This window comes from Aspergillus thermomutatus, assembly GCF_002237265.1.
Source record: "Aspergillus thermomutatus strain HMR AF 39 chromosome Unknown NODE_18, whole genome shotgun sequence".
Classification (NCBI taxonomy): Eukaryota; Fungi; Ascomycota; class Eurotiomycetes; order Eurotiales; family Aspergillaceae; genus Aspergillus; species Aspergillus thermomutatus.
The window spans coordinates 72,146-94,184 of record NW_020798066.1 but is presented as its reverse complement, the minus strand read 5'-3'; the positions used below and the strand labels follow the sequence as shown (position 1 = coordinate 94,184).

The 22,039-nt window shown below is 49.5% G+C and overlaps 8 protein-coding genes across 8 annotated transcripts; 4 read left to right on the top strand and 4 right to left on the bottom strand.

Moving 5' to 3' along the window:
* Positions 1-1,165: 1,165 nt before the first annotated feature.
* MDM34 (MDM34 family protein) lies at positions 1,166-2,945 on the top strand (the record flags this gene model as incomplete). The annotated part of the gene is made up of 2 exons (XM_026761512.1): positions 1,166-1,500; positions 1,562-2,945. The coding sequence occupies 2 exons, from the start codon at positions 1,166-1,168 to the stop codon at positions 2,943-2,945; spliced, it is 1,719 nt and encodes a 572-aa protein (XP_026617741.1).
* Positions 2,946-3,721: 776 nt separating this feature from the next.
* On the top strand, positions 3,722-5,183 carry CDV56_107825 (CCDC47 family protein; the record flags this gene model as incomplete). Its single annotated transcript, XM_026761444.1, has 3 exons — positions 3,722-3,788; positions 3,880-4,756; positions 4,808-5,183. The coding sequence occupies 3 exons, from the start codon at positions 3,722-3,724 to the stop codon at positions 5,181-5,183; spliced, it is 1,320 nt and encodes a 439-aa protein (XP_026617740.1).
* A 627-nt stretch (positions 5,184-5,810) lies between these two features.
* CDV56_107761 (chitin deacetylase) lies at positions 5,811-6,684 on the top strand (the record flags this gene model as incomplete). The annotated part of the gene is made up of 3 exons (XM_026761380.1): positions 5,811-6,148; positions 6,202-6,566; positions 6,623-6,684. The coding sequence occupies 3 exons, from the start codon at positions 5,811-5,813 to the stop codon at positions 6,682-6,684; spliced, it is 765 nt and encodes a 254-aa protein (XP_026617739.1).
* A 2,719-nt stretch (positions 6,685-9,403) lies between these two features.
* CDV56_107621 (uncharacterized protein) lies at positions 9,404-10,303 on the bottom strand (the record flags this gene model as incomplete). Its single annotated transcript, XM_026761240.1, has 4 exons — positions 9,404-9,582; positions 9,645-9,810; positions 9,870-10,186; positions 10,237-10,303. 4 exons carry the CDS (start codon positions 10,301-10,303, stop codon positions 9,404-9,406), a joined length of 729 nt encoding a protein of 242 aa, XP_026617738.1.
* Positions 10,304-11,348: 1,045 nt separating this feature from the next.
* Positions 11,349-12,111, bottom strand: CDV56_107553 (nitroreductase family protein; the record flags this gene model as incomplete). Its single annotated transcript, XM_026761172.1, has 3 exons — positions 11,349-11,554; positions 11,629-11,742; positions 11,814-12,111. 3 exons carry the CDS (start codon positions 12,109-12,111, stop codon positions 11,349-11,351), a joined length of 618 nt encoding a protein of 205 aa, XP_026617737.1.
* Positions 12,112-13,207: 1,096 nt separating this feature from the next.
* Positions 13,208-14,273, bottom strand: CDV56_107458 (inositol-pentakisphosphate 2-kinase; the record flags this gene model as incomplete). The annotated part of the gene is made up of 2 exons (XM_026761077.1): positions 13,208-13,387; positions 13,440-14,273. The coding sequence occupies 2 exons, from the start codon at positions 14,271-14,273 to the stop codon at positions 13,208-13,210; spliced, it is 1,014 nt and encodes a 337-aa protein (XP_026617736.1).
* Positions 14,274-16,308: 2,035 nt separating this feature from the next.
* On the top strand, positions 16,309-16,906 carry CDV56_107338 (thiamine-binding protein; the record flags this gene model as incomplete). Its single annotated transcript, XM_026760957.1, has 4 exons — positions 16,309-16,377; positions 16,486-16,591; positions 16,666-16,768; positions 16,837-16,906. 4 exons carry the CDS (start codon positions 16,309-16,311, stop codon positions 16,904-16,906), a joined length of 348 nt encoding a protein of 115 aa, XP_026617735.1.
* A 272-nt stretch (positions 16,907-17,178) lies between these two features.
* CDV56_107104 (uncharacterized protein) lies at positions 17,179-21,775 on the bottom strand (the record flags this gene model as incomplete). The annotated part of the gene is made up of 6 exons (XM_026760723.1): positions 17,179-17,951; positions 18,015-18,190; positions 18,253-18,433; positions 19,438-20,964; positions 21,055-21,467; positions 21,534-21,775. 6 exons carry the CDS (start codon positions 21,773-21,775, stop codon positions 17,179-17,181), a joined length of 3,312 nt encoding a protein of 1,103 aa, XP_026617734.1.
* Between the last annotated feature and the right edge of the window lie 264 nt (positions 21,776-22,039).

The following is a 22,039-nucleotide window of genomic DNA, read 5'->3' as shown; positions in this document are numbered from 1 at the left end:
ATAATGAAGGTTTAATGAAAGGATAACTTGGGACGGCTCTGTTGACTGAAATCAATCCAGGGGAAGCGGTGGTCTCAGGATCTGCAATAGTGCAACTGGTTATGGCCCGTTGGCTGCGAGCCAGACGTTCCAGAACCCGTCTAAAATGAGTGGCTCGAGAGGCTAGTCATTGAGTGTTGATACAGATCTCTGCTGATAATACGGAGTAAGTAGATAATTGAAACCAGGAGGTGCGGTGCGGGGAGAGTATTATTATTGAAGACGGTCGAACGGAGATGGTGCATAACTGCTAGTGTCACTGTGACTGTAGTTTCCAGCTAGAAGGATGGAAACTTGCACGGAAAACTCGGGGTAGGCCGGAAGAGAGGATGGTGGGTTTGATGGAGAAGACGGAGTGATTCGATGGAGATAATGGAGTCATCTTGCTATTATTCTTGCATTATCACTTGCTATGAGATCGCTGAATCATTTACTAGTATGCCTGAGAGACTCCATAATTGTGCATATCACCAGGGAATAATATCACTAATATGATACTATCTAGCTAATAATGGAGGCGACTTACATGAGGAGCCTTAAAGCTGACTGAGAGTGACGTATTTTTTGTTTTGTGTTCTCCTTTTTTCGCTTTTTTCTTCCCGCCTCCTTGAGGATTGTAAGACGAATACGGATACAACAACATTAAGTATGGTGCCAAAACAACATCAACTTCATCGGTCCTTGTTGTAATCCTATAGTTTTTCAATTCATTGACATGGTCCAATTGTAAAAACCAATTCGCAACTCCAATATCATTGATTTAAATCGAATCTGATCATCAGGTTGGTGTCGCGTGGATCACGCGAGTCAACTTGCCTTCCCGTACATTACCATCCACTGTACCGCCGGGAGCACCTGCGACCTCGGGAATCCTCGCTTCAATCTTCTTTTTTCACTCTTCTCTCTTCCTTTCAGATTCACTCACAGCCTCAAGGCTCTTTCATCGCATCAACTTCTGCTCACATCCCCACCTCTTTTCCATCTTTTGTTTTCTCATCCTATTCTATTCCTCAGTTTCTCTTTCCCCCCCTACATCCTACCCGTCGTCCAAGGACGGCCATTATTTTTTCTTAGCGCGCACTGGGTTCCGTCAGCTAACCCTTCCATCTTCACTCAATGCTTTGCTATGGCGTTCAACTTCAACTGGTCGCCGCTTATGGCGGACGCGAGTTTTTACACTCGTGCCCAAGATTTATTGACCGCTGCGCTCAATAAGTCGCCGAAACCGCCCATCATCGTCGATGATATTATCGTAACGGAGCTCAACCTTGGTTCCATCCCTCCGGAGCTGGAGATCTTGGAAATTGGAGACCTGGCGGAGGACCGGTTTCGAGGCATCTTCAAGATGTCCTACTCCGGAGACGCCTTTCTGACTCTTAAAACTCGAGTCCAAGCGAATCCGCTGAATACATATCTCCTCACACGACCCTCCTTTGCAACGCCCCTACCTCTGGCTGCAGCGTAAGTGGCATAGTTCTTGCTCTCGCCTCTCCATGAGCTGACCCTTCTCTGCCGCCCCCAGTACTCCTCTGACAATCCCTCTTCAAATCACCCTTTCCGATTTTAAATTATCCGGCTTTGTCATCTTGGTCTTCTCGAAACAAAAAGGCATCACCGTGGTTTTCCGGAACGATCCGCTCGAATCGCTCAAGGTTTCTTCTACTTTTGACTCTATCCCGTTTGTGCGCGATTTCTTGCAGAAGGAAATCGAGGCGCAGCTTCGTATTCTCTTTATGGATGAGTTGCCCGCCATCATACATCGATTGTCGCTCCGATTGTGGGTCCCGGAGTACCGAGCTGGAGAGGAATTGCAAACTCAAACGGAAAGCGCAAATGGTGAAGGACCCGGTCAAGATCCTCTAGCCAGCCCACCACAAGATCCCGTCGACGCTCTAGGAAACGCTTTGAACGAGGCAGAAATTGAATCGCTTTCCTTGGATTCCTCTGTCGAAACTCATTCCCTGTTTTCTCAGAAGAACCTTTTGCGCTTGGCTGCCCTTACGGATTCTCAACGAACATTATCACTCTTCACCCCTTCCATTCGAGAGGTCGTTTACCGCGCATGGACCTCGCCTTCAGATCAGACCGATGTCTCCGGAAGCGTGACGTCACCCTTCAGTCCCGTCCTTTCCAGAACGCAGTCGCAGGTTGGCAGTGTATCGTCCTTCCAAGATTCTGCCAGCATGGTTTCGATTCAGAGTCGGTCTTCGACACCTTCCCACGCCTTTAGCGGATATGGCTTGAGTCTAGGGGCTGGCCGTCATTCGAAGGCGCATGCTCGAAAGCGGAAGAAGCGTGTTGTGGATCTGCGTCGCCCAAAGACTACTGATGATGCACCGAGCGTGAGCGATGAGAGCGCATTTACCGAGTCGACCAGCGCTCCCTCCGTCTGCTCAGCTCCTCTGCCCGTCCTAGATGAACAGACCGATGATCCGGTGACGCCGCCTTTGTCTCCGGATAGTGATCTACACCTTCCCACAATTCCCGAGCGACACCGTATGAGCATTTCTCGGCCTGCGCTCCGCCGTGAGATTGCATCAGAGATGATCCGCGATATGGCAGAATCTAAATCATCGTCCGATCCAGTCGGACAGGCCACCCAGGGCGAGGACATGAGCGCCACGCCTCGTGCCACCGTGCGCGCGCATGGTGCCTCTGTCTTTGCAAAAGAAAAACAGGCCGCTGGTTCGTCTGCAGGGCCATCGCGGCAACTACCCTCCGCGATCCTTCCGTTTATCAATGACAGCCCTACCGGCGGGGTTGTCGATCAGGCCTTGGTCGAAAGACTCGCCGGAGAGATTGCTCGCCGCATGCGAGACGAGAAATTCATGGCAAGCAACGCATGCGGTACCTTTTGGGACCGCCACAGCCAAGAGGAGTCTCCCCCGCCGGCCTATGGCCATTGATTCACATCATTTTTAGCTCTCAGGAGTCTCTTGTTCTTTTCTCCTCCATTCTAGGGCCCTGTGCCTCAAAATCCAGCGAGTCTGGAAACTTAATGACCGATACGACAATGCTTTTAATTGCTGCTTATTTCGACTATCTATTCATCTTGGTGTCTCTTTTGAAGCGGGTCCTAGACTTTCTGTACGTTGAACTGTATTTCTAAAAGGCTTCGGCGTTCTTTATTGTCTTTTGTGCGGTGTTTTTCTTGTATTATGCGCAGGATACCACTCCTTCACTCACTCTTTTGTCCGAACTGTATATCTGTCTCTGTTCTCCCACCCCTCGCTTTCAGGCTTTCTCTCTTTCATATCTCTCTTTGTCCTTTCTATATCTAAAATGGTAGCCATTGGTATTTGGCATAGGATGGAATGGTGGAATCTAAATTGTGTTGACTCAGGCCTCTATATCACTGGCAACAGTTCCTTAAATTGATACTGCAATCATAAACCTCATGCACTCATCCCATTTTCACTCATGATGTCGAGTCTTTGTGTCTGGACAAAGCTCGTGCCCTCACCAATCATCATGGTATCACTCTTATCTTGGGGTTATGTCAACGGAGCTGCCCAGAGTTCGGCTCCACAGACTAAACTACCTTAGCGCAGCTCCGATCGCGAACGTCAAATCGACCCCAACCCTTTCCCTCCCTCTTCGCTTCCTCCCCTCTCTCTCCTCGCCACGTTGCGATATTTGCTGGTTTGGAAGCAAGTTCCGTTGATCCGATCTTCCTTCCACAATGGCTGGCATGTTAAAGAATATGTTTGGCGGCTCTCGGCCGTCAAATCCAGCCAAAGTTGAGGATGGTGAGTGCTGCCCCATTGATTCTGTGAAGGCATCATCTGCTCCCTTTTCCCTGTGTCATGATCGCCTGACCTGTTCTTGTCGCTTTTCTAGATTTTGCCGACTTTGTCAAGGCTCCTGAGCCGTCTCCTGCGTCCATAATAGCGGCGTCGTCGTCGGTTCCCGCCCTCGACATTCAGGGTGCCACCGCCGTTCCCTACACAAAATGGTACCGAGTTTGGGAGCGAACCTCTCCCAAGGACTTTATGCAGGAAGCAATGGTCATGCCATTGATCCTTCTGATTGTTGTATTTCACCTCTGGGGCACGCGCAAGAACAGACGGAGAGCTAGGGATTGGGCTCAGGCTCATGCGCCGGCTCTTCAGAGCGAGTTCGCAGTCGTGGGGTTCGATGGCATCCACAAATCCACTGGCGAGGCCGATTCTGCTCCTGCGGAATTGAGCTCCCCGGAGTCAATTCTGAAGGAGAAGTCTGCCCAGGAGTTCTCCTCCTATGCCACCGGCAGACAGAACGTCGCCTTCGTTGACATGTCTATCAAGTTGCCCAAGCGGTACAACCCCATCATTTACTGGTCCGATTATGCTCTCAGCTTTTTCTTCGACAGCTGGCAGGCTCCTACCGAGACGTTCGAGGCAGTCGCCTACACGTTTGATGGCAAGGAAAAGGATCTTGTTCCCGTACCCGCCAAGGATACTTCCTCCCTGAAGGTGAACAACTCGACCTATGATGGTTTCATCTGGGCTGTTGTGCACAAGAACCACATGCGCAAGTTCCGCCAGGACCGTTACGACGCCTCGATGACCTTTACCAAGGACAATGCCAAGCTGCCATCCTGGGTTACCGTTATGACGGAAAGTGCCGAAATCACCGATACTCTCCTCACTCCTGAATTGATCCAGGCTATCGAGAAGGCGGGTGACTGTTTCAGATATTTCATTGTCACCGACCAGCCCATCGACAAGCCCATGAAGTGAGTCATTCCTCGGCTAAAGAGGAACGTCTAGACTAATGCTTTTTCCAGAATCGAGGAGACTACCCCCCGGAAGCGCATCCATTATTCTATCTCTCTCCCCTCGTCTGCCTCTGGTTTCTCCGCCACTATGCCACTGTTCAACCAGTTCCTTCGCTTCACTGACAAGCTTGTTGCGTCTGCTCATTTCCGTCCGGAGGTGATGCGCAAGATCAAGAACGTCCGTGAAGAAGAGATCAAGAAGCTTCGCCGCGCTGATGAGGAAGAAAAGGCAGAGGAGCGCAAGCTGGCAGCCGAGAAGATCAAGAAGGAGGAGCGAGAGCGACTCCTCCGTGGCATGACTGCCGAAGAGCAGCGCAAGTTCCTTGAGCGGGAATCGCAGAAGGGCCAGAGACGTTCTATGAAGAAGTACACCAAGAGAGCATGATCGCTTTCAGATTTGTTCCGATATTCAAAAAAAGTCGGTCTTTCTTCGGTGCTCCTTACCTTTATACTAATGTATTCATAAATATATTTGTCATGTGTGGGTGCGGGATGTAGCTGGGATTCGGAAGATGAAATCTATGTTATGGAAAGCTTTTCTTGATACAATGCTGACTTGACAAAGATATGCTTTCGAAAGCCATTCACGGGAATCATGCACTTGGACTTTTTAATGTCATCATAGTCTTTCCAATTCAAAATGAATGTGTTCATAGTCCATAAAGTGCATGCTCTGACATGCCCCCAAAATCTTTGAATGAACATGTGTGGCTGCATCTTCATAAGTCCTCATTGCCTCCTTCCCCATATTCTTTACACTCAAAGTGAAAGTACTACCATCACAACGACGCAGCAGATATGCCTTCCTTATGCTGCACTGCACTTTCCTTATATTCGCTTTCCATCTCAGGTAGAAGGCTATAACTACCCTGTGTCGAATGGTGATTCTCTTGTTCTTCTCTTTTTTCCTATCCAAACCTCCAGACCCTTACCTATACCACTTACTCAAACACTCTCGATATTTCAACATTCTTATTCATTCTTACTCGTCGCTTCACTGCCTGTCGTCATCATGGTTTCCTCTCGCTGCTGGGCTACATTCGTTCTTCTCTTCTCTACCTCAATCTTTGTCCGCGAAACCTGGGCATCTCCTCTGAATCTGACCATCGGAAAGCGAGACTCGCCTGTTCCCTCTGGAGCCCTCTTGGACAGATGCGTCATTCCTGGTACGGTCGCTCTGACCTTTGACGACGGACCGTTCATCTACACTCCCGATCTTCTGGAACTCCTCAGTGAGTACGGTGCACGATCGACCTTTTTCCTCAATGGCCGAAACCGTGGGGACTTTTACGGTGACGCGGCTGTCGTGCGGCGTATTTTGGACGAAGGTCATCAGATTGCCTCGCATACGTACGTATCCACCGATTCAATCTTTCATCGCAAGAGTTAACAGTTGTGCTTAGCTGGGGCCATCCTTATCTCACCTCGTTGGACTACAACGCCATTGTCGCACAGATGACCCAATTGGAAAATGCCTTTATGGATGTCCTAGGATTCTATCCGGCGTACATGAGACCGCCATACCTCGCTTTCAATGGGCTGGTTCTGTCGGCCATGGGTAACCTGGGGTACCATGTCATCGGAGCGAGTATCGACACGAAGGACTATGAGAATGACCATCCCGATTTGATCTTCCGAAGTTTCGAAAAGTTCCGGAACGAGTTGAACGCTGGCGGAAGCATCATCCTGTCCCACGATGTGCATGAGCAAACCGTCCATACGTTGACAAGGGCAATGCTTGAGGAGATCCGCGCGAGAGGATTGCAGAGTATGTGTCTATTGACAATGTGTTTTACAGTTGCCATATGCTAATCCGTGCGACAGCGGTCACCGTTGGAGATTGCTTGGGGGATCCGGAGGAATTTTGGTACCGAAGATCTCGTTGAATCACGGGTCCTTGTACTTAGATTAGATTGTGCTTGTTGCCTTTTGATTGACCTTCGGCGCTTTATACCCTACTCAGGGGATCAATGATTGATTTGGAGCTTTCACCTGTACTAATGACTCTGCTGTGTTGAACTGCCTGATTTGACCATTTGTCGCGGAAGTTTACCCTACTGAGTAAGTTATTGCTTACTACAGCTTAGCATTAATGATAGTCGGTTTGATATATGCATACAACGATGTTCGGCTCAAACTCGGAAAACCCTCGCATTTTCTCTCCTTTGATACCATTCCTCTCGCCAGTGGCCACTCAGGAGAAATTTTGCACTGTGCCAACTTTATTTTGTGTTGGACTGGCGGTCCGAGCCGTTATAAATATAAATGGATGTCTCCAGCTGGTCGGAATGGTTGTCCTAGACCTCCTGATTTCACGTTCACGTCACCTCTTTTCTCGGACCGTCACATTAGAGAACCATTCTTCTCTACCCAAACATTTCACCGGGTCTCAATTTGAACTTCTGAATTGAGAAATAAAAGCTCCACGGGGACTACAAGATCATCCATTCGAAACTTCATCTACCTGCTCCACTGAGTATCGCATATCGAACGTCGAGCACTTAACTTGCTACCCTTCTACGGCATTCGCCTCCACCAACTAGACACAGCCCACAATGGGCGACCTCTGCACTAAACTCAAGCGAATACTGAGCCTCAAGTCACTTCGTCAACGATTATCAGACGCGGGATGGGTCCTAGCCGCCAAGCAAGATCTGTACGATGATTATGATTTTCCTCAGAGTCGATATGCGGGCCAGGGGTCTGAGCAGGACTACAACTTTCCTCCGTCCAGGTGGGCGGGACAGGGGTATCAGCGGGGATGATAATCGTATTGCCTCGACGTTTGAAGTCCGAGTGATGACTTCTGCTGGGTATATATGTATGACTGTATATATAATCTCTAATCTAATTCTACTCTATTCTAATCATGTCTGGTGTAGTAGCTTCGAGGGCGAGGTCGGTTATAGTTTGCCGAAGATCTTGACCCTCTCTTCGATCGGCTTCTGATCCTCAAAGTTATAGCGTTTATCCTGATGTGATAGCACAGTATATATGCCACCAAGACCTCCATTTGTTTTAGCCCCTTCCCTGCCCATATAGGCTGATGTGGAGGACCATGGTGAGGCGACATTATATTCAAACATCATCTGATCGACCTCCCGTGAACGGTCGGTTAGCCCGGCAGGGCTACCACATTGGCTGTCTTGGGGCGGGGAAAGTGCCACTTCTAATGGATTAATGAGATTCACCTCTGTAGTCTCGGGGGAGACTATCTGGACGTGGTCGGTAGCAGAATCAGCCGAGGCTGCGCCAACACCGTTCAAGTTGCTGTTCTGATAGAAGCCCGTTAGATCATGTTGGAGCTCTTGAGAGCTAGGAAGGATAGTCTCTACAGGGGGAGAGGACAATGGGCTGGCCCGACCCTCATGATTATCTCGGCAATCCAGAGCGCGGTCTGTGAAGTCGTCTTCATATGGATCTATCCGTGATTGCCCATAATGAAGATCGACATCCGGCAGTGCTGGAGGTGAGAGAAGCTCTCTGAAGTAGCTTGAACTGTGACTATCACTGCCACGTTGCAATTCTGTTTGTGGGCGTTCTGGAAAATTCAGGACCTGCCTTGCCACCCTTTCAAACTGAGATTTCCATGGAGATCTGGGAAAGGACGGCGCTACCGATGTTTTAGATAATCTATTGAAGGATAAGTTGCCATGAGTTCCGCTATCAATCCTATCCATGGGGTAGCTGTTCAGACAGTCTGCTTCTGCCGGGATGCTCACAAAACTGAATCCGAGGTCAGAACAACGACGCGAAAGCTCATTCCACTGCTCCATCATCTAGCGAACTGAGACGGGTAGCAAGATGAACGCAACAGGTATAAGCCTAGAGAGATTACTGCCCACGTGAAAGAAGAACCTATGGTCGCATTACCTCATCCACGACATGTTCTGATTCCGCTGGTGACAGCCGACTTTGGCAGATCGGGTGGGTCTGAAATAATCCAACGAACCGCGTCAACAATGACATATTTAATAAAACAGGCAGAGCAAGTATAGATGAGATCACAGGAATTGCTAGGTGCAAGAAAAGGGTGGATGTGGACTGGCTGTTTTGAACGAAAATGCCCAGCACGAAAGAGTATGGAAATGGGGATTAATGGAAATAAAAAAAGCAGGATAACGGCTTACCCATGTCACAAGGGCTGGAGGGGTTTATAAGGCAGTCTCTGTTTTGGCGCATCATTTTTCGTCGCCAGTAGCCCAAGGAAAAGTGAGCAGAAAGTCACATTAAATGCGGCCACCACGCTACTTATAGTACAGAGAAGCAGCATGGTGTTTCACTAGGCGAGGCACTGTCCAGGATGGAGGTGGATGGACTGGAAAAGCCGATTAGACTATTTCAGGTCCATCTGGAGCTCAAATCGACCAACCATGTAGAGTGGCACACAGAACATGGACCTCCTGACAGATTTTGGGGAGGGTGGAGAGTGATAGAGGGTGGGAGGGACCAGAGCAAAGGGCTGGGGTGGTAGGTCCCGATGCTGATGACCCAGACCTACCGGAGATAAGATCACCTTTTGGAGTTTTGAGCGAGAAGAGTGGAAGTTATCGGACTATCTCAAAGTGGATCCGTCGCCGGTAGTTACAAAAAAGTAGCTGGCGGCTAGAGCAAGAACGGATGTTCAAGCAGCTGTTTGGCTGTCTTGCGTTCCTCTGGCATCCATTTCAACATCGACATAATGAATGCCAAAAATAGCTCTTTCTCCTCGCCACTAAGCCGGTTTTCCAGGGCCTCAAGTGAAACAGAGGGTATAGCCGCTTCATGGTGAGCAATCCAGCCACCTGCAACTATGTCAGCCTCGGAGTCAATAGGAAAGGATGTGCAATGGGAAGCAGGTACCAACCACTCAAGTCAAAGCACTGCTCCGTCGTCTCACTACGCCCCACGAATTCGGTCGGCGGTGTTCCAATCAAGGCTACCATGAGGGCCAGATGCTTAAACGGATCATGGCCGCCTCTGGAATCAAAGACATCTCCAAACAGATGCTGCCCTTCGAACAGGTCCCAAATCTAATCGACCATCAGCAAGGCAGTGCAGCAACAAGAAACTCCAGTAGCACCTGACTCACGAGGCCTGCAAGGTTCCAGATATCAATAGCGCTTCCCCAAGGCATTTCAAAAATAACCTCTGGCGCTCTGTATATATGTGGTTGGACGAAAGGTCCTGACTCCTGCGTTTTGCCAATCCTTGCCTCACCAAAGTCGCATAGGACTGGGAGACCGTAGTTTCTGCCTCCTGTGGGCCTGCGAAATTTTCGACTGCTATAAATAATACGTGACTGGTCAATTAACTTCCGGGGGCTTGGGTTTTTGGATTCCGCTGTTGCAAAATCTGCCAGCATGGAGCTATCCTCTAGGCTGAGCATCAGATTGTCGGTCTTTAGATCTAGTGGACATTAGTTCAAAATCCAACGTTCGCAGAGCGTAGGTCTCTACCAGTATGGATAACCTCGGCCTCAGCGTGCAAGAAATCAAGCGCCAATAGAAGTCGCCTGACGGTCATTTTGAGCAGAGGTAGATCAAAGGGCCTGGGATTCATTCTCATCATTTCGAGAAGAGTCAAATTCATCGGCTGCAGCACAAGGCACCGATGTGTGCCGCCAGGACCCTGGAGGTCGAATGAATCATACAGCTCGCGGATCAATGACTGACCCGGATGCGAAGAATCAACTTTTGCCAGGTGTTCATAGACTCTCAATTCGCGATCTGTCGCAGTAGGATAATCTGGCAAAGAGGTGGACACCTTCAATACTGTGTAGTTATTGACTCTTGATTCATAACTCGTCAGAGCTCTTCTAGGATCGATTGGACTGGGAGTGGCGCACTGGAGGTCCCGGCATAGCCAACTCGTTGAATATGCCCCATACCCAAGCTTTCCCGCAACTTCGTATCTGGTGTGATACACATCGCCGATTTTTACCGGATAATAATGCGCTGGTTTGTAATGTGGTAAGGTCTCTTCCTCGATCGGGGTTCCCGTAGGGAGAATATGCGCAATGCTAGAGCATTCTCTAGGAGACGGTCGTGTTCGCCGAATGTTATTGGTTAAAGCTCTCAAGATAGACACCATTTAAATCCAACTCAGCCTTCCGCAGCTCAAAATCAGATAAGGCAGGCTGAATCAGGTTGTGAGGTATGGGGAAGGAGAGCGCATTGCGGGACGGAAACAACACAACCTAGAACCTAACCATGAAAGTGACAACTGGAGGCCGCGGTGGAGAATTCCAACTTACTAATTAGAAGCATCCACTGTGTCATGATATGCACTATAAAGACTATTTTATGTGTTATATTATGATTAGCTTATCACATGAATTGGTTCATCTATGCACGTCTATGTGAATCGACTCAAATTGAAAATATTAGATCATGAAGGCTGTTTTGGGAGGAAACTGTTCTTGTGAAAGTCCTCTTGTGAGGAAACACGCCACGTGAGCCCAGACTTGGAATTGGGCAACAGATAAGAGAAAATAAGTCATGTCTATCATCCTCTGAGACACTTGGTAATAAGATCATGTCTGGTGTAGTAGCTTCGAGGGCGAGGTCACTTATAGTTTGCCGAAGATCTTAACCCTCTCTTCGATCGGCTTCTGGACCTTCTCGCCTGCTTCGCCCTCCCGGCTACCGAAGACGAGTTGCGCGATGAGGCGCCAGTCTGAGGGGACGTCCCATTGTTTGGCGACGGGGGCGTCGATGAGGGGATTGTAGTGTTGGAGGTTTGCGCCGAAACCGAGGGACTCGAGGGCTGTCCAGACTGTTCCTGGATGTTAGTATGCGCAAGCGCAGTTGATGGGGAAGGGAAGGGAAGGGAAGGGGAGGGAAGCGCACGGAAGTACTGATGCATGGCATTCGAGTGCTCCGCCCAGGGCTGGAAGTGGTCCTTGTAGGTTGCGAATTTCTCGGAGAAGGGCTTGATGTGTGCTGGGTCTCGTAGAAGAGGATCTATGGCGGTGATTAGCTTTATAGTCTTTTTAAAGTGATTCCTAACGGGTGGAGACATACCGTCCCAACACCATTCTTCATGCCCTGCAGCTTAGGCAGCGTCTGATTCTTCCACGTCGCCTCGGGCACGGCGCCGCTCTGTACGAGCTGCATGAAGGTATCGATGACGATGTCCCAGAGGCGCTCGTGCTCGGCATGCAGGAGCACCACGAGCCGCGTGGACTGCGTGTTGAAGGAGCTGGGGACGTGCAGGATGGCTGCGTTGACGAGCTCTTCGATCTTGGAGTCGGGAACGGGGCTGTTCTTGCCGAGTTTGTAGATTGTGCGGCGGGCTTTGGCTAGCTCGATGAGTGCGTCCGTGTTGGACATCTTGGGTGCTGTCGCTTTGGTCTGGGAGGAACTGAAGGATCTATGTACTCTGGATAGCGTGGATGGGATGAGGGTTGCTCTGCTGGTTTTGATGGGGACACGAAGGAATGAAGATAAAGGGAAACGAGGGAGGAGTCGCGGGGATGCCATGATCTTGTATCTATATTTCTACTTGTGCTGTGGATAAGGTGGGCTGGCTCAGTGATAACTCCGCGCAGTCGAGAGGCAGTTATATGTCTATCAATAGTGTGTTATAGAAAGGATCAACACCACGTGGGATAATGTTGAGATAATCTGTAGTCATCATATCTAAGCACGGAATTACGGAATAATGGCTTACTAATGATGTTCATCTGATTGTTCAACAGACCTGGAAAATAAAACAAATATATCTGTCTGTGGATCTAGATTTCTATGATTCTGCTATGAAAAGAGGCTTTCGTTGCATCTGCAGAAGCTTGTATATGATCTTTGGTTTGCATACAGCACTATAGGCAAGCTCTGACGGCGTAGATAGGTTCCGCAACGTGGCAATGTTCTTGGGTTAAGCGATTGTGATGAGCCTGATTGATGTCGAATCTGTACTTTGACACTTGAGACAATTCCTCATGGACAAAATGGCTTCCATTGTAGAGGTATTTGATGCAATACGTAGTCAAGTCCCTCTCCCGCCGGAGAGGATGACATCATATGCTTGGACTCGAGCTTAACTGAATACGGACTAGTCAGGGCATTGTCAAGATAGAAGCACAAGACGTTAGATACATCATGTGTCATAAGAAGCAAACTCGGTATCTTAAATGTATTCTATTTTACATTAAACGCAAAACCACAGAAAGCCGCCCATAACAAGGTCCGAAAGCCATGGCATATATTCACGATATGCTGATTCGAGAGGTGTCGCCAGGATTCGATGATGATAGGATAAATGAAAATAAAAAGCGGAATATATCCGAGATTTTCGTCACATCTATTTATTCGAGGAGTTGACTATTCTGTTACAGCATAGCGCCCTGCTAAAACTTCGAGGCTCGTAGTTGAATGGAGAAGCGGGGGTAGCGAGAGGACTGCAAGGTCTATATGCATGACATTACGGTCAAGAACGCTGCAGCATGCACTCACTTGGGGGCAAGCCACTATTGTTGCCCAGATACCAGCCTTCAGCGATCAACTGGCTTTCCAAACTGAGCCAGTATTGTGCCTTGCCACCAGCTCCAGTCTTAAGATCCAAGTCGCCGAGGCGGATTTCCACTGGTCCCATCTCGTCACGCGGAATCTAATATCGTTAGTCTATTGTCTCAGGCATGGACGAATTCGAACTGGCCTACCTTAATAAACATCGTGCAGTCTCGCAAGGTCATCGCAAGAGACTTCTCTCGAGACTGCGCCGATGGCCCATGTAGCCCCACATCACGCATAGCCTTCTGATGCGTCACGAGTTTCTGCAATGTAGGGTTGCGATAGAGGATCCTTGCCAGCCTGGCCTGGTCCTCACAGCCCTTGACATACTTGGCTGCGCGCAGGACATTCTCGAACTTGTCGGAAACCAGGTCCAACGGACAAAACGAGAGCTCTTCAGACCCACCTGCTCTCCGAGTCTGGTGATTCTTCATGTCCCGCAACGCGCACGTGCGACATCTTCGAGCATTAAGTGGCGCTGATGGTGACTGCAGGAGCCATTTGGGTTTCAATTCCGCAAGCACGGTATCTGGAGCACAAAAAGTTGTCATATCCGTAACCAGAAGCCCGCAAGGTTCTGTGACGGAAAGATATACGCCTTGACGCTTCTTGGGACGTTCGCCATTGCGCTCCGCCGCGCGTAATTGCTCATTGCAACGCTGCACAAGTCCACTCGGAAGGCAAACAATCTCCTGGTCCACCAATTCGTTAGGACTGAACAAAGGGCGGATAGCTCTATCGAAATTACGTGCAATCTCCTGGTATGAAATTCCTGTCTTTGTTTCCTTTCGAAGTCGAAGCAATCTCCCCTTGAATTCTGGAGGAACAATGAAATGATGTCCAGAAGCGCTGTGAGTGTCCGTGGGGCCGATGTGGCAGGGCGGGGGAACTGAGACAATACGATAAACGATATTGGCACCACCCTCAGCGAGGTATATGAGCTGAGCTCCAGCGGGGAGCTCCAGCAAAGCGGGTTTCGTCATCCGTCAAGTTGCCAGTCGATGTATGTTACTGCCTCTCCGTAGAAGAATCATTGTCTCCTGACGAGAATTGGTTTTTGGAAGACCAATAGTTCTGAAGGAAACCTCAAAGTATTGTTCGAGTATCGGGAGTGAATCTTCCTCTTGGAACACTCTTAGCAATGGTTAAAATACTCAAACAACTCAAGCATGTGAGTCTGAAACGAGTAGTGCAGCCTTCAAAGTGATGATAGGACGTCAAAGCTGCAGCATTGCCGAACCGGAATCGAGAAGAATCAAAGTTGTTTGGTATTTGTCTCAATTTACTTCTTTCGCTGGCACTGATTGAACGCTATGATCCCTGAGAAACAGCAAGGTAGGGCAAAGCAAACAGGCTCTTGACGTATCTATGACAGCCTGAGTCTGCTGTTCTACCCTTTACACCGGTGGAAGTGTGTAGTCAACAGTGTCACAGGGAGATATCCACCAAAAAGAACCCCAATCCCGACCCGATATCGTATAGTTCGAGTGGGATTAGATCAAGGAGTCTGTGCCTGGTTGATAGCCGATGCAGAGCTGCCAACTTCGTGGTGCCTGTGGCGTTTGACCCTGGGAGTCTTAGGCAGGTTGCACGCCAATCAGAGTGCTGGCGGCCGGAGTAGTGTCAAACGATTTGAAGATCGGCTCAATAAGTCAATAAAGGTAGCTTGAGTGCATCCGACAGTGGAGTGGTGCTGGGGAGAGTTGCGAGTTTTTCAGATAATGTTTGAGACGAGAAGAGAGACAACAAAGACCAAAACACGGTTCAAACAATATAATAAGCCGTTCAGCAGTTCAGATGCTCAATCATAGGGCGTCGGGCACGCCGACAGCTGTTACTCAACAATCGACAACGGTGCACGGCTCTAACGAATAGGCGGTCAACGAGGCATCAGAGGCCTTGTAATCCGCTCAGATTACCTTCAACCACGCTGAATGAAGAGCGATGTGTGGTCAGTCGATGCGATGGCTTAACAGGACTGGCAAGTAGGATCATGCGAGTAATATGAAAACTGAAAAGGAAAACCGCATGGGACGAACGCTCAGACCGACAAGGGGGTCACGATGCAGTTTCAAAGTGGTCTGCTGGGTCGGCCTGTGTACCATGGAATGGGCCTCACTAGCGAACAAATAGAAGGCAGAAAAGAGAAGATGAACAACAAATCGCGGCAATAATCATAGGATAGGGTACCTCTATACCCCCCAAACTTTCAATCAAGTCATCTTGAAAAGATGACGCAAATTGAAGGGATTTGCCGAGACGTTCCTTTTCCCTTCGCGTAATCCTAGTCTCATCCGCCTGGGACTCCTCTTTCTTGGACTATGCTGAAAGAAATGAAGCAGAATAACCGCCTCACTGTCCGTCGGATTGACAAAGCCACCGGCACGAGGAACAACTGGGGCAATTCAGTAAATCCGGGGAAAGTAAAGAAAAAGCAAAGGCAGTAAGGCTACCGATAATCGATGACTGACGTCTCAACCTACTAGCCGACGGGTCCATCTGTCGAGTTGTTCGGTACAGCAGAGCATTCGAGATCTGTCACATCTTGGCTGAATCGATGATATCGCCTGGAAAATGGAGATGTACAGTCTGAGATAGTGTACAGCTACATGGCAGTCTGTCAATAGCAGGAATCAAGCAATATCATCTGCGGCGTATGTGGGTAGCGGCGCTGGAAAATGGCTCAAGACAGCAGAAGCTGCAGCATCATGTATAGTAGCAATATTGGAAATAGATATCGTCATTGGAAGGGACTAACTGCGTAAACTCGAGCACAAGCGTAGCAAGTTGGGCTGCAATAATAGCAGATTGAAGTTTTGAACAGTCGCGATACATACTGCCCCGCTGCTGTTGTTCTTCTTGTACCCCGCGTTCTTGAACTTGAGTGAGTATCCGAGACAAGCTTCTCGACTTCAAGATCCACCCCAGTCAAGTTCCATCGCCTCGAGTCACAATCTCAACATTGAAATATCACTCACGACTGAACTACGCGTACAACCCGCTCGATTTACCAAAATCATGGCATCCGCGGACATCGCATCCATCCCGACCCCCCCTCACTGCACGGCAGACTTCTGCTTGATCCCGGTGCGTCATCCGTCAACCCAAACCACTCAATAACCCATCTATCCGTCCTGGCTCCCAAGACGGCCAGCGCATGCATACATATACTGACCTTGAACTCGCAAATCATAGATCGGGACCTCCTCTCCCTCCGTATCCTCCCAAATCGCAGACGTCCAGCGCCTAATCGAGAAGTCCGGCCTCAAGTACGTGATGCACTCGGCCGGTACCACACTTGGTACGTCCTGGAATTCTGCAGTCATCTTGAAGCTGGTCAACCGGTGCGATCGCTGATACCCGTGCATGAAATAGAAGGTCCCTGGGATAAGGTCCACCAGGTCATTGGCCAGGCGCACATGCTATTACACCAACAGGGTATCGTTCGAATTCAGACTGATATCCGGGTTGGATCGAGGTTTGTACTTTGCTTTTCCTACTTCGTGACTTGGTTTTGGCGCTCGCTGACTTGCCTTTCCGTTCCAGAACTGATAAGGAGCAATCGTTCGAGGATAAAGTGAATAAGGTGCGGCAATTGTTGGCACAGGATCAGTGAACGTCATTGAGTGCTGGTAATGTGAAGTGTGTACGATCATCTGGCATTGCGAAGGCGTTGGAGGTTCTAGGATACGCAGTTAATTCTATATTGGTCTAGGAATACTATCCACCTTGAAAATCGCCTATAGATATAACAATCAAGATCCAGATATCCGGGCTGCATGATTCCCAACTCCCAAACGCCGACCATGCACGACACAGAAACACAACTGGTTCAAGGATACCGCAAGATTGGAAGTAATGGATGAGCGGCAGAATATGATGTTGTGGCTACAGTGTTATACCGCCGCCGAGCAAACTTCCCCAGTCTCCCCCAACCCAAACCCAGTCGCCCATACCGGGATTCGCGCCCGACTTTGCCTGCTGTACTAGCTCAACCAAACCCTTGAAGACGTTCGAGTAGGTCGAGGCAGAGCTCGTTTGTGTGGTCGCGGTCGTGCTCGAGCTTGTTGTGAGGTTGGTGCGCCCAACAGGCGAGGTGACGTTATTCAGATTATCCACAGTATCGATGGCTGGGCCCTTGTCAAAGAAATCCACCAAGATAAAGGCTGGCTGACGGCCGTAGGCGCTTCGGCACTTCGTCGCGGTGTCTCCTAGATTCCCCACTCCGCCGGAGGGGGCGTTTGTGGTCGACACGTAGGTGGAGTTGGGATACTCAATATTCAGGATGGTTGTGGCATACAGGAAGTGGTTCATCAAGGGCAGGCGGTTGGATGAGAGCGCAGCGGAAAGATCATTCTTAACGCTGGTCGGCCGGTCGGGATTGCAGGAGAAGTTCGACGGCGATGTCACTTGATATGGTGACTCCCATATTAAAGAGAACTCGTCCATAAGGTAAGGGGCATCTGTGTTGGAGTCCAACGACGCCACAAAGACCATCAACCGAGTCCCGTTATTGATCAAAGTCTGCAAGGTAGGCCACGAGCTCGGTGCGGATGAGGAGGAGGGTTTATATGCGTAGTCGACTATTCCTGCAGTTTCGAATTCGGAATTCAGATCGGAGGCAGAGGCGCTATCAGAGTTGACGAGCAAAACCGTCACGACTGGAAAGAGAGAGGTCAACGTTCAGCCAGCCATGCATCCCCGAGTCAAATATAGGCACGCACCATCATTTGGATTCGAGTCTAACCAGCTCTTGATCTCTTTTAACCATGTGCTCAATTTCCCCGCGTCCAGCAGCTCACAACTCGAATGGCACAGGTGCCACTCCGAGTCTTGTGAATGGACTTGCGCCGTTACCATGCGAACACCAGCGTCTAGCTGTAAAGTGGTGTTGTAGTATCTATAATTTAGAATTAGCAAACGTCTGGCCGCTGCCGTACAAGGTTTGTGAATCCAACTTACTGGTTCGCTGCGGTCGAATAGCCGGTCGATGCATCTCGTACGAACGGACTATCGTGCGCCCCCAAATGTGTAATTTCTCCATAGGACTTTGAGCAGAGACTTGGAGAGTTATTGCATGCTGTTTCCCGAGGAAGCAGCGCCGTTGCGGATGTCAAAGGGAGAAGTGCTAGGACACCGAGTCCTAATTGTCCTAGCATACTGGTCGCCCCTCCTGTAACTTGTGATCAAGCACACGATACTGTTATCTAGATGCGAATATGCAAACACTGGGGAGGGAACAGATCTTTGGTATGCAGATCTGCGGAACGCAGATATTCTCTCCAGTATGAAAAAGCTCAGGAAACTTGTTTCAGGTCGGAATGGAAAGGGGGGATGATGGAATCAAGAATGGAGGTGAAATCCAGATCTAAAATGACTGTTTATTGACTATTGAATATAATCTGCGCCAGGCACTTGATGTTATCCACAAGGTCTAGGAAAAGCATCAACTCAACTCGCTATCCACTAACGGCCTCTGGTTGTCAGCTCGGCATCACAGTGATTGCGTTGTGATCTCCACTTAAGATTGAACGTCAGAGAAGATTGGGGGCGATCTGACAGTCCTGGTGGGCCACTGTCCCAGAGAGAAAGTCAGAAATTATTGACAATTCGACGGTGAATCTGGGCCGCGTTGCCCCTGGGACTATTCTTAGAACGAGATATACACCTAAGATGAAGGAGCTGAGGGAGGACACGCCATTTCCGTGGCTCAGCGAAACCATGTTTGAATGTTTTGCGTGTTTATCGACGTTGCCTGGGTTCCAGTCACGTGTTGGACTGGGACTTGGCATCTGCAGTTGTCTACGCAGTGATTTGGAGTTCTGGACACACAGACATATTCCTGATTCCTGATGGTCTGTGGGCCTCCAGCATTGGGGGAAACTAATGATATAAAGTTGTATATACATAGTGGTCCTTAATATACAGCAGTTCATTTGGTCTTGACGAATGCTGCTCCTTTCAAGCGAGCTTCTCTCCATAGCGTTCGTCCGGTCCTTCGCTGGGACATGTTCGAACTTGGAGGATTGACCAGCTGGGACAAATCGTCGTCTCTCTGACCATTAAAAAGGGGTGGATCCCCCCACACACGGTCGATGTCTGCGATTACACGCTCTGCAGAATAAAAATTCTCCCGTCGTAACATACGATTCATGTGTCGGCTGGAATGCCTTGAGTGGCCGTAAAGAACAGCCAAGCGATGTCGGCAGGCCCGACGAATCCAGCTGCGCCAAAGACGGATACCGTTGTGCTCCAGTTCGCGTAGAAGTACTAAACCTCGTACCCAGGGTACAAGGTTTTCAAGTCCTAGGGCACGATAACCTTTATGATTGGGATTTGGGGATACTCGCATTTTGAATCCCCACGCGACAATAGCAGCCTGCATGTTTTTGCTAAAGACAGCTTGCAACATTCGGTCGCCATCACCCAGAGGTACACCGCCAGCTTCACGCCTTGACCCCTCTGTCGAAGTTATGATGAGAGAAGCTGCATCGCTCGGTTTTGGGGCACCAGAATATTGGCGAGCAAGCCAAAGACAGCATCCGCGAAGCTCATCCCAGTGATTGGTCATCCCGAGTCGTTTCAACATCTCAATCCAGAGACCAGGAGACACGGATGTGCCCATGGGAACGGCGCGCTGCAAAACACGGAAAACAAAAGAGACTTCATTGTTGGATGAGAGATCTGTCCCTTGGACCGGCCCGACTCCTGGTCGACGCGGAGTGAGAGTATGCTTGACCATAAAGTCCACGCTTTCTTGGGCAAGTTTCTGACCGCTTAGTGTCATTTCATCCACCACCTTGGACGCAGATGCCCATTCTCCCGAGGCGATGAACTTGCGAAAGTGGATATTGAACAGTTTAGACCTGTCGTCAAATATTTCTCCAAGTATGGCAAGCGTCATGTTATATGGACGCCAGTCGCGAGCGATATAGTACGATATCAACAGCGACTCTTGCATACCAGCATCTTCCAGTACGTCGGGATGCTGATCGCTGTGGAGTAAGTCCGATAGAAGTATGTCGCGATTTTCCGAGGCAAGTCTACGGATTAGTCGTGCGAAAACTGAATCGCCAATAGAGATGCCCGCTCTCTGAAGTTCTCGCAATCGAGCTACAAGGTCCTGGCTCCCTTGAGCCCGAATAGCCATTTCTCGCAAAGACTGCGGCCCAATAGCTTGTACACCGAACATTCGTAATCCCGCGATGGTTGTCTCGAGAGTAAGGGCTTTGGTGGCGAAGAGCCGTGCGCCCAGTTCATCCTTGAAAGGCTTTTCTTGAAGCCAGGCTTTTCCGCTGGACTCTCGTGTATCGTCTTCTTTAGCCGGGCCACTTTCCTCGGCCGACGCCGCTCGGTCGGGGAAGCGATCCTTGCTGTAAGCCTGGAGTTTCTCGTAGAACTTTCTCGGCTTGAGCTCCTTCGCACATCGGAGCAGAGGTCGGATCTCCTCGTAGGTTTGCGGATGGTCATGCCTCTCAACCAAAAACGAATGCAACGAAAGTGCATCCTCAACACGACCCATTTGCAACAGCCGTGAGATGGCACAGCCATATATCTGGTGACCTTCCGTGAGCCGGCATATGTTCTTGAAAGCGCTAATGCCAGGAGACACAGAGCGTCGTGTGGCCGTCGTTGCTAGGACAATTTTCGTCGATTCATTGGACATAGTAAGGGCTGGTTCAAAGATCCTCATTATATTATTTGGACAGGATAGATGGGGATGCTGAAGTTTCTTATGCCATCGAATAGCATGCTGCGTCATACCTCGTTCGAGGTATCCACCAACGACCACTTCGTAAAATTTGTCCCATCGGCTTCCAGTCCTCTTCCAAAGCTCCAGTGCATAGGCCAACACCTCCCCCATGATGACTTCCCGCTTGAGTCCCAGGTCAATGAAACTGTGCCAGAAGAGATCGGCTTGTTCCCCGACTACGGGGAGATCGACACCATCCACTCGGTCCGTCAGAGCCACCCAGATATCCAGTGTTCCTCGGTCTCCATAGTGTCGCTGCCGATAGCGAAGCAGCTGCTCCCAGAGATCCAACCTCTGTCGGTGGGAAGGATCGTCAACAAGGCGAGTACCGATGTCCTGGGTGTGGCCGATATCCGATTCGAAGGATAACTTGTCAGGCTGTAGATCCAAGGGCAAAGAGGTGTCTTTTTCAGCGACTGAAGATCTGAGAGCATTATCTTGTGGTATTGTACAGCCTTGTCTTGTATTCTGAGGCGACTGTATTTCATACACTTGGAAGCTGAATGGGCGTGAGGTCGATGATGGATTAAGACGCGTAGGAGATTCGTTGCTGCCGGGTTGCTCGACCTCGCATCGCCGAACGCCCGCATTTTGGTGTGCCTTCCGCGAGCTGCATCGTAAACATTTATATTTGGACTCCAGTTGCTCGATTCCGGTGGACGTCGATATTAGAGAGTCGAGAACCGAAACGGCGGACGGTCTCTTCAATAATCGAAGGAGAGCCGGGCGCATGAGTCCTGAGAGTGGGAAGTTAAGGTGACAGAGCAGCCTCTGAGCATCTTCCTCATTGGCAATCCAATAATCGGGAGACGAAGACCATTGAGAACGAAGCGATGAATAATTGAATGGCCCCAATCGTTTCGCATAGAGCTCTCAAACTTGAGAGCGACAGATATCGTGATAAAGATGAATATAAGTCATGTGATTGTTACTAATCCGAATTGGCGGAAGAACGAGGAAAGTCACCTGAGGCCTGACTTGCAGCTCCAATTCGGA